This window comes from Cajanus cajan, chromosome 9, assembly GCF_000230855.2.
Source record: "Cajanus cajan strain Asha chromosome 9, NIPB_CcT2T_4, whole genome shotgun sequence".
NCBI classification, from domain to species: Eukaryota; Viridiplantae; Streptophyta; class Magnoliopsida; order Fabales; family Fabaceae; genus Cajanus; species Cajanus cajan.
The window spans coordinates 14,763,630-14,778,848 of record NC_138525.1 but is presented as its reverse complement, the minus strand read 5'-3'; the positions used below and the strand labels follow the sequence as shown (position 1 = coordinate 14,778,848).

At 35.2% G+C, this 15,219-nt stretch overlaps 1 protein-coding gene and 1 pseudogene across 3 annotated transcripts; one reads left to right on the top strand and one right to left on the bottom strand.

Moving 5' to 3' along the window:
- Nucleotides 1-6,563: 6,563 nt before the first annotated feature.
- On the top strand, nt 6,564-11,984 carry LOC109791252 (Remorin family protein). 2 transcript variants are annotated; one of them, XM_083063015.1, is made up of 8 exons: nt 6,564-7,174; nt 7,275-7,449; nt 7,666-7,776; nt 7,863-8,570; nt 9,180-9,525; nt 9,927-10,008; nt 10,685-10,928; nt 11,652-11,984. In XM_083063015.1, the coding sequence occupies exons 1-7, from the start codon at nt 6,968-6,970 to the stop codon at nt 10,889-10,891; spliced, it is 1,836 nt and encodes a 611-aa protein (XP_082919141.1). In that variant the 5' UTR covers nt 6,564-6,967; the 3' UTR covers nt 10,892-10,928; nt 11,652-11,984. The 2 variants fall into 2 exon arrangements, with proteins under 2 accessions (XP_082919141.1, XP_020206112.1); XM_020350523.3 differs by having other exon boundaries at nt 6,575-7,174; nt 9,180-9,543.
- A 167-nt stretch (nt 11,985-12,151) lies between these two features.
- On the bottom strand, nt 12,152-14,168 carry LOC109791248 (triacylglycerol lipase OBL1-like; annotated as a pseudogene). The gene is made up of 3 exons (XR_014429841.1): nt 13,953-14,168; nt 12,685-13,380; nt 12,152-12,578 (listed from the first exon to the last, which is right to left on the bottom strand). The product of XR_014429841.1 is annotated as a triacylglycerol lipase OBL1-like (transcript).
- Nucleotides 14,169-15,219: the final 1,051 nt, after the last annotated feature.

The window sequence follows — 15,219 nt, the reverse complement described above, 5'->3', positions numbered from 1 at the left end:
ACATTCGTAAATGAGAATCGATTTCCATATTACGAATCTTTCTTATTTTAGTGTCAACAATTTTAATCCTCCTAATTAGCTTAGTCCATAAGTAGTTATCTGTTTTGCCTTTGTGCAAAATAGATGCAATTATTCTTAGTGATTAGTGGGTACTAGCAGCAAAGGTAAAATAAATGAAAGTCCTATGGTAGGTAAGTAATACCTCTCAACTCTTAATGAGTAACACTACTTTCAAAAACTTTTAATACTTAGAGGACATTAGTTTAAAGTTACTAATTTATAGAAAATTATATTGTGTGTATGATGGAAATATATTAATAATATTTTTTAATAAAAATATCTTATTTTTTTCTTTAACCAGTACCCCTAAAACATTAATTAGCGTTTGCGAATCCTTTTATATATATATATATATATATATATATATATATATATATTCAATAGTTTTTAAATTTTATTTTATCATAATTTAACCCAACCCAACACAAAGTTTGATAACGAAGATTTGCCAGATTAGCATTAGCATTTGTAGCCCAGATCCCTTTTAGATGGAAAATCAGAATGGCATATGAGTTACTGATCGGGTCCACGTTACCAAGTCGTGAAGGTTGGATATGAACTGGATTTCTTTATAGGGCAAGAATTAATTAAACCATTGGCTTAAGAGTTAAGCTATTACTAACCATCTTCTAATTATGGCCTTTCAATATCTCCAAATGGATACTTAAGTGTATAATCACCTTCGAAAGAGGTTATAAATATTTCAGTCCCAAAACAATGAGATTATATTATAATTATAAATTTGACAAGCTGTTTCTGCATTAACTTTTGCTGAGAAAAATGTCAGGGCCGGTTATCACATGCGCGAGCCTTTCTGCATAAAATTAGGAGTCACAGATTATTTTTAAAACAAAAAAACTAATTGTAAGAGTTGAAAATTTGTCGGAACCGAAAGATATGGTGGGCACCTGTTAAATGTTGTTTTCAATGGAGACAACAACTCAAACAAACAATTTCCTTTTTTTTCCCTTTCTTTGTCCTTCCTTACTTATAAGATGCCAAAATTACATTTTAGGGGGGCACCCAATTATGTTCCCACCCACCTTTACATTCACACTCCCGGCATTATTATTTTCTATATCACCATTTTGTCATTTTCAGCAATCATCATCAGCCTGTTCTTTTTTGAAATAAATATATCTTCTCAATACCTTTAGTAAATTATTGAGTCCTTTATACGGATTTATTGGATATGTATGGTTAATGTAAAAGACTTTATATAATTAATCAAAGAAAAATTAGTTTTGGTTTAATTTTTATGGTTGTTATTATCAAAATCAACACATTTGTATATGATAGTTTGTAATTAAATGAGTGTAATTTTTTTTACATTGTCCATGTATATTATTTTTCCTCTTTATATCGCAAAGAAATAGATATATATTTTTTCAAAAGTGAATCCTTATCTACTTAATTAAGATTTTGAAAATTTGTAATATATATATATATATATATATATATATATATATATATATATATAATGTTATATTTTTTCACGTAAAATGTGCTTATCTCTTACTTGTGAATCTCTTGTTGTGTTTTTGTTGAATCTTGTGTTGTAATCATGTATTATGATGTTAAAGTGATATGAATTGAAATCGATTTATGAACATGTAAATGTGAATGAAGAGTAACGTGATATGAGGAAAATGTTAAATGTAAGATTATGGAATCATGTGAATGTAATGCAAAGAGTCTGTTTGCATTACACTATTAAGAATATACTGTTACGAGAGACTCCTTATGTAAAAGTTTAGAAATCAATCTTCGGGATAGTTTGGTTTGGAAGTCTTAGTCTTGTCCTCGTGAGCATAGGATGTATCTTGTGCAGTTGAACTGTTCCGACTAGATCCTGATAGTATGCCTTTCTAATGAGAATGTGCAGAAGGTGTGACCTAACATGTACTCCTAGACTATTCTAATGAGAAAGAGTCTATTTGCATTACACTGTTAGGAATATACTGTCAAGAGAGACCCCATGTGTAAAAGCTTGGGAACCAATCTTAGGGATAGTTTGGTTTGGAAGTCTTAGTCTTGCCCTTGTGAGCATATGATGTATCTTGTGCGGTTGAACTATTCCGACTAGATCCTGGTAGTATGCCTTTCTAATGAGAATGTGTAGAAGGTGTGACCTAACATGTACTCCTAAACTACTTTAGTGTATTGTTAGTGGTAATGCACAAATGTGACGTTTTTACTAGCGTTACATGCATGATAATATGAAGTTCGTGTTCGTTGCATATGCATTATAATCATATCTGTTGTTTATTATACTATAATGATGGTGTGTAAATGTTTGTTATATTGTATGTGTTGTTGTGTTTGACTAGTTGGTTTGCATACCTACACCGTGAGCTAGAATGAGATATTTCTCACTCACTTTTCTTTTATGTTGTCTTCTTGTGATCTTTGCTGGTAATCATCAGCATGGTGTTGAGGATATCGGTGATGAGGCTCAATCTTTAAAGTTAGATTTTGCTCTGATAAGACATGTGACATTGAGAATTAATTAGGACTAGTTAGGATTCGATTTATGTTATTTAAATTGAGTAGTTGATTTTATTTTCCTTGTAATTTGTTATTTCCACCAAGTCTAGTTTATGTTAAAATGTGATTATTTCTACCTATATAGATTTTGAGTCTATTTACTATATTGAGATTATTTAGTTTTATATTATATTATGTGTTATGGCATGTGGGGTAGAGGATGTCACAAATTCCTTAACTTTGGAAATCCTAAGAATCCTAATTTAATAACAAATTCCTAAATTACCAAATTAGAGTCCTTACGTTAAGCTCGAGATTTAACCAACTAAAAATCCTAAATATATTCCTAACATTTAGAATCACTAGGTGATTTGATTCAAATCAGATTCATAAATTATTTGCCGATCAAAATCCAATTCTCAAATCATAAGATAGGTGATTGATTCATCTAAAATATAAAGCACAAAATCAAATCACTAACATTGAGTAACAAAATATCATATATATAAATCAAAAGAATTATAGAAGAGTTTGATAGATTTACATTCAAACCCAGCAAAAAGGAAGATTAACTACTCATGATAGTGAGAGCAATCTTCATTACGATGAAAGCATAAGAAAAGAAAGTTGAACCCAAGATTTTTCATTCCTAGAGGTCTTGGATGTTTTTCTTCTCTTTGTTCTTTGTTCTCTTTCCAACCTCCTTTTTTTTTCTTCTAATTTCTCCTTTTATACCAGCCAATTCATAAATAGAGAATGGCTTAAGTGACCTAATTCACTCTGCTATTTCTGATTTGGTTAAGCGGAATCTAAATTCTTTAGGTTGAAGAAAACTATTTTGTTCAGCCCTTTTTGATCTCGCTCAACCTTTTTTGCTTCCAAAATTCTTTGCTCATTAGGCCAAATTGCCTCAGTCATTTCTAATTTGGCTGAGCATTTTTTTGTTGTAGAATTTCCTTGCTCTCTAGATTAAATTCACTTATCCATTTCTGATATGGCTGAGCATTTTTGCTCTTTGGATCAATTCTGCTCAACCATTTCTAATTTTCCTGAGTCAAATCTAGGTGGTGATTCTCCTTTATTTTTCTCTAATTTTGTTGAGTAGAATTTAATTTGACTCAATGCTTTCCATAAATTTGAAGACCTTTGGTACTTGATCAAATCAAGAAAATGAGGCTATTTAGTCCAAAAATTATCAACTCTTCATAACTAACCAATTTACACATCTTTTTTATTTTCACAATATTTTTATAGTTAAAAATAAATTTTACTTTTAAACTAGCCAAATAATTGTCAATAAAATTATATTACTTTAGTAAAATTGATACTTATCAATCAACTTGATCAAGTTCTACTTATCTTTCACAAAGATATAAGTATTCTCTCACAAGTTAGTTTTGGTCCAACCTAAGTGTTCTTTGATTGTCTTTTCAAGCAAACTATCAAAGTATTTTTAAACAAAAAAACAACTTCAGGCTCCAACAACAAATATTCTTTAAACAATAAAATTTTCTTCAAGCTTCATGCTAAAACATACAGTTTAAGTTGAGTAAACTAAGAAAGGGTTCATCTTACAAACAAGACGTGATGAACTTTTAAGTATCGAGTGTAATTTATGGAAAATGAATAAAGAATAAGATTGTTTGTTGGTTTTCTTTTTCTTTTTCTCTGAGTCGGTCATGCTTCTTTATTAGGTGCCTTTTGAAGATGACCTTTGCAAGTTCTAAAGTTACACTCATCGACTTGCTCCATTTTGCTTCCTATCAGAGTGGAGTGATGTGTTTCGATGTGTTTATTAGTGCGATAAATGCTTGTATTAAATACATTTCAACAAATGGTCGCTTCTTATCTGATCAAGGAGAACAGATGATAAGAATGTTAAAATATTTAAACTATTTATTTGAGACACAATATGTTCAATTTGAAAGAGTATCTTACATATATAATGTATAATATCATCTTTACCTACAATTTGTACTATTATTTTTCGCATTTGATCTTTTTATGAACTTACAAAATCATTTATTTTTTTAACATTAACTTTTGAGAAGTTTTAGACCCTTTTTTAACCTAACATAGGTATAGACAATAAAAAGTGTGGTCCTAACATACCCAATGTTAGATGGATTTTACAACTCAAAACGAAAACTTTTTTTTTTCTTTTTTGTTTTAGTTTTGACACAAGGTTTAAAATTGTTTTGAAAATGCATTAAAATGATTTCAAAACTATTTTATCTGAACATCTGTTTTTAAAATAAAATTTGAATAAGACCTAGGCTATTTTTTTTTTCCTTTTCAAAATAGCTATTACGAAACTTAATTGTTTGAAACTTCATTTTAAAAGGAAGAAGCAACAACTTTCGGCTTGTGTGTTGATGCCAAAATGACAATCATAGGGGCGTTTGTTTAAAGGCAAGGCATTGCGTTATTTAGGAATTACATTTTGAGGAATATTATAATAAAAGGGTATTATTTTTAGAATATTTAAAAATATTTGGTTAGATTTTAACATTTATATGATATATGTTAAATAAAATATGTGATTTTAGTTTTATACTTTTGATTAGATTTGTTAAATGAGTTATTTGGCTCATTTTTTCCTTTGTTTTTATTTAATTTTTTAAAAAAATATCGGGCCTAAGTTTCCAACCCTTAAATAACTGGCTTGTCTAGGATTGAATCAACATGATTTTTAAGTTTTGAAGATAAAATTCATCAAAATGAAAATATAAGAACATTTACCGTGTTCGACTTAAAATATAAGGACTGAAAAACATTTTTCTAGTTTAAGATTTAAAATAATTGAATTGAAATGAAAATAATAATCTAATTAGAAAACAACTTGCTATCTTTTCATGAAAATATACTTTTCAACCTCCCATCACGAGAATGAAAACAAAGTAAATCATGATAGTACTATTTTTTTCTCTCAAATAAATAATACCCAAAAATATTTTTAAAACTCATTATAAATATGAGAATATTATATTTCCAAGTTGATAGTCAGGAAAGTTATTATTTTCTCCTAGTTGATAATGAAAAAAATAATTTCTTTTAGATGTAGGCATTATTGAAGTGAATTTTATTTTTTTTACAAATAATTCTTTTGAGATGCAGGTATCATCGAAGTGAATTTCATTTTTTTAAACAAAATATCAGGTTAGTTAAAATACCAATTGTGTCGATTTTATTTTGTTAGTTAAAATATAAGGTTTTTAAACAACCCCACCCACAAGAACTGATTCATTTATATAGAATTCAAAACACACACGAGCCAAGACTCGGGAATATAAAGGATAAATATAAATGCATGCTGACATAAATTCTTGTTCTTTTATTATGAATTATATAGTATAGCCTCCCTCATATTATAATCTGAACAAAGAAGTATGGAAGACCATGCTTCTTTAAATCAAATTTTGGCCGAGGGAATTTACAGATAAATAACCAATAAATAATATTTTGTTCAAATTATTATATATGAAAAGCATTAGGTTTTTCATCTACAACAATTAACAATAACAAAGACAATAATTTAGTTCAATTCGAGAATAGAGTTTTTAACACCTCTTATTTAGCTAACCCAATTCAAAATAAAGCTCGTAGCCAAGTAATTTAGTTAAAAATTTGTTAAAGCTAATTAATTATATATAATGAGGCACCGAATAACTAATTTAAATAATAACTCTAGAAATAATTTGGTCCCTCATGCTAAACTTTACATTAAAAAATTGTTGAGTAACGCGATAACCCAAAAAGTAAACCTACTTTAACCCAATCATGTAGGGCCCAATAGCCATAACCGTAAACCGCACCTAGGCATAATCATCATTATCACACTATGGGTCCTTTTAACTGTGAAAAGAAAAAGACAATAACACCCTCACTCAAACAAAGATAAATGGGCCTTATAGTAACTTGAGAACCAGTCAAATTCGACGGTCAAGTAAACCAGAATGATTACATTAGCATAAAAAGAATAAAAGTTGGAAAACAAAGCTTAACTTATACTAAAGGTCTTGTTCACAAAAATAATACTAGTGACTTTGTGTAGTGTAGTGTACGAGTCTGAATCCAAGTCCAACTCATAGATAATGACACACTCACTCATGCAGAAACCGAGCCTATTCTGTTGCAGCAAGTCATTGTCCTTCGAAAATGGTTCTCACATTTTCACAGCATAATTACTTGCTATCTCTGAGTCAAACGACAATGACGTGTTGAAACTAAACTCAACGACAAATCGTTCATTTCGTTTCGTTCTTTATCAGTAATAAATAATAATAATAATAATAATAATAATAATGCTGCAAAATAAAACAAACAGTAACACAATACCCGCCATATTTACTGCGTGAGTGTGAGTGTGAGTGAGTGTGAGTGTTTCTCTCTGCGAAATGCTAGTGCGATTCGATGCTCGATGAGAATGCGAGAGCTAGGGTTTCAGGAACGAAGGCCGTGGAGGCGCGCAGGGTCGCGGCGCGGCGGCGACACCAGCCCTGACTCCGTCATCTTCACTCTCGAGTCCAACTTGAGCCTCTTCTCCTCCGCCTCCGCCAGCGTCGACCGCTGCTCCTTCGCCTCCGACGCGCACGACCACGACTCTCTAGCCTCCGAAATCTCGCTGGTAAAGAAACGCAACTGGAAACTAGGCTTCTTCATTCTGTAACGATAGTTGAAATTCCGAAAACCGAGTTTGAGTTGAGTTTCTCGCTGTTCCCTTGCAGCATTTGGCGTCGCAGGAGCACGACGCGGATTTCGCTCATTGCGGAAACTGGAGCGGTACAGATCCGGATCCGGATCCGGATCCGCGTAAACGACAACATGCAGATGCAGATGCAGTGCACAGGAAGCAGGAACAAAATCGTTTCCACGGAAAAAGAGAGAAAGCGAAAGCGAAAGGTGTGCGTGTGTAACGTTATTATCATTATTATTATTATCATTATTATTATTATTATTATTATCATTATTATTGTAATTATTATTATTATTGTTATTGCATTATCAATTTAACATGCACTTGCGCGTTGTTAATTTGTTTTGTTTAAAAATCAAAAGAGAGGAAAAAAAGAAAGTGAGTCACTAACTCTGCTGGTTGTTGTACTTTCCGTATCGAAGTTCAAAAGGAAGAAGAAGAAGAAGAAGACAGTGACGGTGGTGACACTGAGGACGGAAATCAACTCTCGGAATTTGATTCCGCCAGAAACTCTTTCTCTCTGGCACTCAAAGGTACTAGGATTTCAATTTCAGCTTTTCAATTCAACCATTTCGGTTTATTTTATTTTATTTATTTAATTATTTTGAGTTGCTTAAAGAATGTCAGGACCGGAGATCAAGATCTGAGGCGTTATTCAAGAAGCACGATCGGAGAAGGCCTGCTTCGTTAGATCTGAACAATGCTATTGGCAATGGCAATGTTTCTTCGCCTCGTTTGGGATTGGGAGCAATGAAGAAGAGCACGCTTTCTTCTCGAAGGTCTGGCTCTGGTAATTTTCCGAGTCCTGGAACGCCTAATTATCTTCAAGCTGGTGTCGCTATGCAAAAGGGTTGGAGTTCGGAGCGAGTTCCCTTGCATTCAAGTGCTGCGCGCAAGCAGGTTGGTGCGGCTCTGTTGCCTTTGAACAACGGCCGGACGTTGCCATCCAAATGGGAGGACGCTGAGAGGTGGATTCTCAGTCCCGTTTCCGGTGACGGCACCGGCAGGGCCTCGCTTCCGGCGCCACAGAGGAGGCCCAAGTCAAAGAGTGGGCCGCTTGGCCCCCCTGGTGCTGCTGCTGCTGCTGGGTATTATTCCTTTTATTCCCCTGCGGTGCCTTTGTTTGAAGGTGGGAATTCAGGGAGCTTTATGGTGGCTTCTCCATTTTCTGCTGCTGTTGGTGTCTCAGCTGCTGCTGATGGGGTAACGGCCAGCACCGGTGGCAGTTGTGGGGTGCCCCCCACCAAAACTGATCCTTGTATGGCTCGCTCGGTTAGCGTCCACGGATGCTCTCAGATGCAGAGCCAGTCATCATTGCCTGCCCAAGGTTGTTGAAGTATATTCTATCATATTATGTTATATCTAAGGTTTTAAATTACGGTCGTGGTCTTTTTTTTTTTTTTTTGTGATTCTTGACATTGCAGGAAATCGTGGGCAACTGTGGCCGATGCGGTTGTAATAGCAGCTGCGACGAGTCCAAAAATCGTGATGTTGTGACCGAAATTGTGTCCTTGGACTGTTTTTTTAACCTTGTTTGAACCTTATCTTGCTCTGGGTTTTGGTGAATTATGATTTTGTTGACTTGATTTGGCAATCAAGTTGTGCTGTAGAAATATGTAGTCTATGTATGCCTGTTCGATACTGGGAGATCACATGTTTCAATGGTGATTCAATAGGACTAAACCAATTTTAATTTCCTGACTTTCAGTTAATTCTCTATGTTTTGTGAACTCCTGGCACTTGCTGTGAGATTCTGTATTGACTGCTGTTGAGAGGTGGTATGGATTGAACAAATTGTTTGTGTTGGCAATACTAATGATGCGCGTTGATAGTCGACAATTTTATGCTTAATGATGAGATGATGGTCTTATGAAAATATGAAACTATACTTCTGTGCTTATGATGTGTCATTTTTTATGTTGGTTCTAACTTACAGGGGAAAAGTTTGATGGTCTCAAAGATGCTGGCACCAATGTATCTCCTGCCGTTTCAAGGAGGGACATGGCAACCCAGATGAGCCCAGAGGGTAGCTCATGTTCCTCTCCCAATTTGAGGCCTTCTTTCTCTGCCTCCACTCCACCTGCCCTTTCGATTACAGAGTTCAAGAGTTTGCCTTTCTCTAAAATGGATATCAGGGATGTGCCGGTAGATGAACGTGTAACCATGACAAGGTGGTCTAAGAAACATAGGGCCCTATTCTCTGGCAGAGCCTCAGAAAATGTTAACAGCTGGAAAATTAAAGAAACAAGCAGTCGATCTTCATCTTGGGACATTTCTGAAAGGTCAAAGACTGTATCAGAGTATGTGTACTTTAGTATCGTATTAATTTTGTTCAATTTACTTTGTAAATAAAGAAAATGATTTTGGACAACTTTAAACTGTAAATAATTTGCTATTAAGAATAACATTGAGATTTTCCCTTTACAGTCAACCTTTTGCTACCTTATTGACCTTGGAAATATTTAATTAAAATGATACTTGTGCGGTTGCCAATAATCTCTCTTTATTACCTTCCAAATATAACAAAAATTTACCATCCTTATCCAATTCGCACTAGAAAATATAAAATGTGAAGTATTTCATGACCATTTTATCCCTGAGAAAACCTCATAATTTATTGTCTAAGAAATAGTTGCGTAAACTTTACATTGTTTCTTAATTCCCAACATTTTTTTCTTGCCAGGGCTAAAAGGGAGGAAGCCAAAATTACTGCATGGGAGAACTTGCAAAAGGCAAAGGCTGAGGCAGCAATACGGAAACTAGAGGTTAATTCCTAGTGTTTTCTTTCTTAGCAGACTCTTAACAAGAAATTCCTCTTACAAATACTTATTAATTATATAAATGAAAAATAACCACATGAAGTGATTTTATGTATCATGATATATTGGTTTAAGTAACCATCAAGGTGTTATTGCTCCTTCATGGTAAGTATTTCTATTAAAAAGAAACTTCCTTATTTTTCTTAATTCATGATGTTTAATTATTTCCCTTTTTTCTTTAGTTTAATTTTGGTTATCCTCTGCTAGCTGTATTTCTGCCTAATGACTTGCTCTTACTGCCATTAGGTTATAGTAAAGTAGTTTGTTCAGATAAGTGACCAGACATCCCTTATCTGTAAATGCTGAACAAGTTATTGACTATGTTATTGTGAAGTATAGACTCTATTCATTGTGTCGGTTGTTTGATAGAATTAGGATGTCTAAAGGAAAGATTCTTTACGTATGTTGTGTCAGAAAGAAAGTCTCCTTTTCTTTGTTATATACAAATCAAGCAATATATGGATTGTATTTTTGTTAATTCATTTCAAAGCATGCATGCATTAAAGAATCTTTTCTATTTGAGTCCAAAAATTATTACTAAAATAAAGAAGAAAAGGGATAAGAACTAGAGTGAAAGGACATAAACAAATAGATCATGATCTCATTATTTTTGTTATTTCAGATGAAGTTGGAAAAGAAACGAGCATCATCTATGGATAAGATTATGAACAAGCTGAGATTGGCTCAGAAAAAAGCTCAAGAAATGAGAAGTTCAGTTGTAGCAAACCAACCTCATCAAGTTGCCGGAACTCCTCACAAGGCTATATTATTTCGTCGAGCCAGTCAGATGGGTTCTTTAAGTGGTTGTTTCACTTGTCACGCCTTTTAGGCTTCTCCGACATTCTTTTCCATTCATGTGAAGCTGGGTAATTTTTTCTGTAAACCTTTTAGTAGTTCAATAATGAACTGTTTTACGAGTCTTAGTTTAATTTGGTACTTCAATTTATTTTATTTGACGATTCAGGTGTTTGAACAGGTATTAAGAAAAACAATTGGTAACATTTTAGATTTCATAAAAGTTATTATACAAATTTGTAATATACCTTTTATCTTTATATTAATTATATTATCCCATTTATATTTCTTTTATATTTTCTCACTCCATAATGAATTGTTAAGGATATGATAGGAAACATGTATTTAATGCTTTATTGATATTACAAAATGACTATCAAAATGGAATAACTTTTTTTTTGTTGCTATAATATAAAAGAAATTGAATGAAGGGAGTATTATTTTGGTTTCAAAAGCTTTTTAAAGCAACACACTTTTACCTTTCGTTACCAAATTGTCTGCATAATTTTGAATGTGAAAAATGTAGTTTTTATGAAATTTATGAGTTTTTTGACAAGTGAAAAAAGTTTAGTATGCAAGTTATGCTCGAATGATTTTCCACCATCGACAGATTTTAAAACATGCCTGCTTTTGTTCCATTTCTTTTATATTCAAGCCCCGTCGTTCCCTGGAGACTAGAGTTTGATAGGCTCAGGTTTATTTATTCCCTTATCTACTTACCATGGACATATGCCTGATTATATCCTTGTTCAGTCTCATGTATTTTGATACAAGGTTGTTACTTGCCTTACCAGGTTTCAGAATTCAGAATGATTTAAATGTGCTCCATGTAAATGAGCGAAAGGTGGATAAAAGAGAGAGCAGCTTATGTTGACACTAAATTGGTGTCATCGCGGTTTTGCAATGCGTGAAATAGCAGCACCTTCTAAAGGTATCCGATTAAATCTAAAGCCCTTTGTGCCCTCACCCTTGGGAGTTTGGATTCAGTGATAAATAATATATGTATGTATGTAGGCCAAACTTTAGAAATAAGCTTTTTTTTTGTATTTTTTTTCCTCTCCTTGACAGTTTGTTGTTCAAATGTAATCTGTTATCTATCTATAGTAGAACGTTAAATTAACCTCAAATCTATAATTTAGTTTTTCCTTCAGAAAATCACGCTTGGATCAGTTCTTTCTTGCTCGTTGTCGGATTTATGTTTTTTTCGTGATTCCTTTCTCGCTAATTTTGTCTCACTGATACAATTGTGTGAATATGCTTACTATGTCAGTCTATTTATTGTCATTAGTTACTAGTCTCAGGAAATTTTGGAATTCCATCTAAATCTGAATACACCACAACTAGAAAAGCACATCTTTAAATTATTTGTTCAGTGAACATTCCAATGTCAGAAAGGAAAAGGGAAGAAGCAAAATAATTGTTATTGTACGCAAGCGTTGACATTAATCAACCTTGGAATCTCGTGACTTTTGATTCTCCAGAAATCCGTGTAAGGATCCCAATCTGGTAACATTGATGTAATCCGTTGTACAATGAGCTGGTACTCCCGGAATTATGATTCCAAAGAGCCTGTAAATTATCATGAACCAATTCTGCATATACTCTTTACCTTCTACCAATGGGATAAGAAATCCTCTAATAACCTCCCAAACTGCATGTAGAATATTGGGTATGACCCAGAACAAGGAGAAATAATTCTTGTTCGGCTCCTCCTCTAGAACCTGGATTGCAATACATAAAAAAAAAGTATACAGTCAGAATATACTCACTCTACTATATATTATAGAGCAAAACGAAACACAATCATATACTATTCACATTTCATACCTGCCGACAGTATAAGCTGTTGAAGTAGAGGCAAGGAGCGAAGTGCTTAAAGAGGGTTGTGTGATCGTAAGGGATCCTAGGCACCAAGTCATTGCAGTAAACATATCTCATATACCTCACCATACTTTTTCAACTTGTTCATCGTGAACTCCCCAAACTGTTTGTCCCAAACACGCGGCTGCCCAAATGTGTAAACCCCTTCCAACTTGTCCAACAACCATTCCTCCTCACGCAGTATGAGCACCGCAGCAAACAAAATGGCCAATGCTCCTCCTAAGCTGTGCCCTGTCAATATAAATTTTGCATCCTCTTTTGCCTCCAACATGGCTCTAAGCTTCTCTCTTATTGAATAGTAGGCATAACGATGCTGGGAACTGCTTTGATCTATCTCTTTGGGCCATCCACTTTTTTTTGTAGACCTAATGCTTTCATGAAACCACCATGTATTCTACCCACATCTAGGCATGGCAACGGGGCGGGGCGGGTACGGGTTTCATGATACCCGTCCCCGTCCCCGCGACTGAAATTCATACCCGTCCCTGTCCCCGTCCCCGTCCTCATACTCGTCGGGTATGTAATTTTTGTCCCATCCCCGTCCCCGTTGGGTATTGGGTATACCCGTACCCGTACCCGTAAAAATAGAGCGTGCTCTAGAACTCTTTGAAGAGATGTGCAGAAAAGTTCTTGAACCTGATATAATTACCTACAATATAATTATTGATGGGCTTTTAAAGGTGGGAAAAACTGAACTTGCTCTAGAACTCTTGGAAGAGGCCTGCAGTAAAGGTCTGAAGCCTAATTTAATTACTTTCACTTCAGTAGTAGGGGGCCTAAGTCGTAATGGGAAGGTTCATGAAGCAATAAAAATTTTCCATTACATGGAGGGGTTTGGTGCTAGACCCAATGCATACACTTACTAAGGCTACCTATATTGTTCTTGTAAATGGCATTACTTGTGAAGGATTACCTGAGGAGGCTTCGAGACTGGGTCGCGGTGTGAGTTGCAGGATTTGAAACCCTAACTCGTGGAGGCTGGAGTGTTCTCGTGTTGCTGTAATCGTGTTGCGCTAGAGTGAGACACTTAATTAGACTAGAGGCATTATTTTTAAAATTTTAATTTTTTTAAAGTAATTAAACCGGGGACGGGTATTTAACCGGGGACGAGGACGGGGCGGGTAAGTTATACCCGTACCCGTACCCGATTTAATTTATCGGGTTTTACCCGTACCCGTACCCGTACCCGGTCAAAGCGGGTATTCCCCGTCAAAGTCGGGACGGGTTCGGGTATTACCCACGGGTACGGGTTTATTTGCCATCCCTACATCGGGCAACTCGTACCATGAGATATCCGCATTTGTTCTCCATTGATCTGCATCGAATGGCTCTGTGCCCCTGAATGCAACCACGATCAAGTTGGGTTCGGACTTGGTATCTTGCACTATGATTGCTTGTGTGGACCAGAGCTCTTGGTAATCTGTATTCCATCATTTGGATTGTCAAAAATGTATCAATCCCATTAAAGCAAAAGATAAACACGTTGAATCATTATGGTAGGTCTAGTCATGAGGGATTAAGTAACGTGCACAAGGTGTTATTGTACACCAAAAAAAAAAAACCAGTTTCTAACCAAGCAATATAGAGGGAACGGGTAAAATAAAAAGTAAATTAAGGCATAATCATTATGAAGTAGTATATATATATATATATATATATATATATATATATATATATATATATATATATTCTGGCCAAGGGGGCGTCTAGGGTTCTTTTCCTAGGTCAACCTTCCCAAGCCAAAGCATTCGAGTGAGTAATGTGTAATCTGCCTTTCTAGCTCTAGGATTTTAGGTCTTATACTATCTTGTCCATAGGCCTCATGGGCCCCGTGAACGCGGAGATTTTTATGACAGTTTTATTTGGAGATATTTGGTCATTAAAGATATGATTTTATCATTGATATCAGATCAGTATCTACGTGGGAAGGTTAGATCGGATTCTAACCGAGTTCACCCATGTAGAGGAGTCAGATTGGGCTCTGGCCGAGTTCACCCACGGGGCGGGGCCAGGTCGAATTCTGGCCGAGTTCACCCACGTGGCGGGGTTAGGTCGGATTCTAACCGAATTCACCCACACGGCGGGGTCAGGTCGGATTCTAGCTGAGCTCACCCACGTGGCAGGGTCAGGTCAGATTCTGACCGAGTTCACCCACGTGGCGGGGTCAGATCGAATTCTGACCGAGTTCACCCACGTGGCGAGGTCAGATCGGATTCTGACCGAGTGTATTCATGTGGTGGGGTAACAAAGGTATCAGTCATTTTCCTATGGATCGTCTCGGAACTAAACCTAGACGGTACACTTGCCTTCCAGCCTATAAGGCGAAAGGGCTTAAGTGATCACACAGTGCAGGATCCCTCTGACGTGTAACAAAGGTCTCGGTCATTTTCCTATGGATCGTCTCGGATTTAAACTGAGATAGTACACGTGCCATTCATCTAGGTTATGGTTCCTATGAACCCGTTGAGAGACGTCTATTCA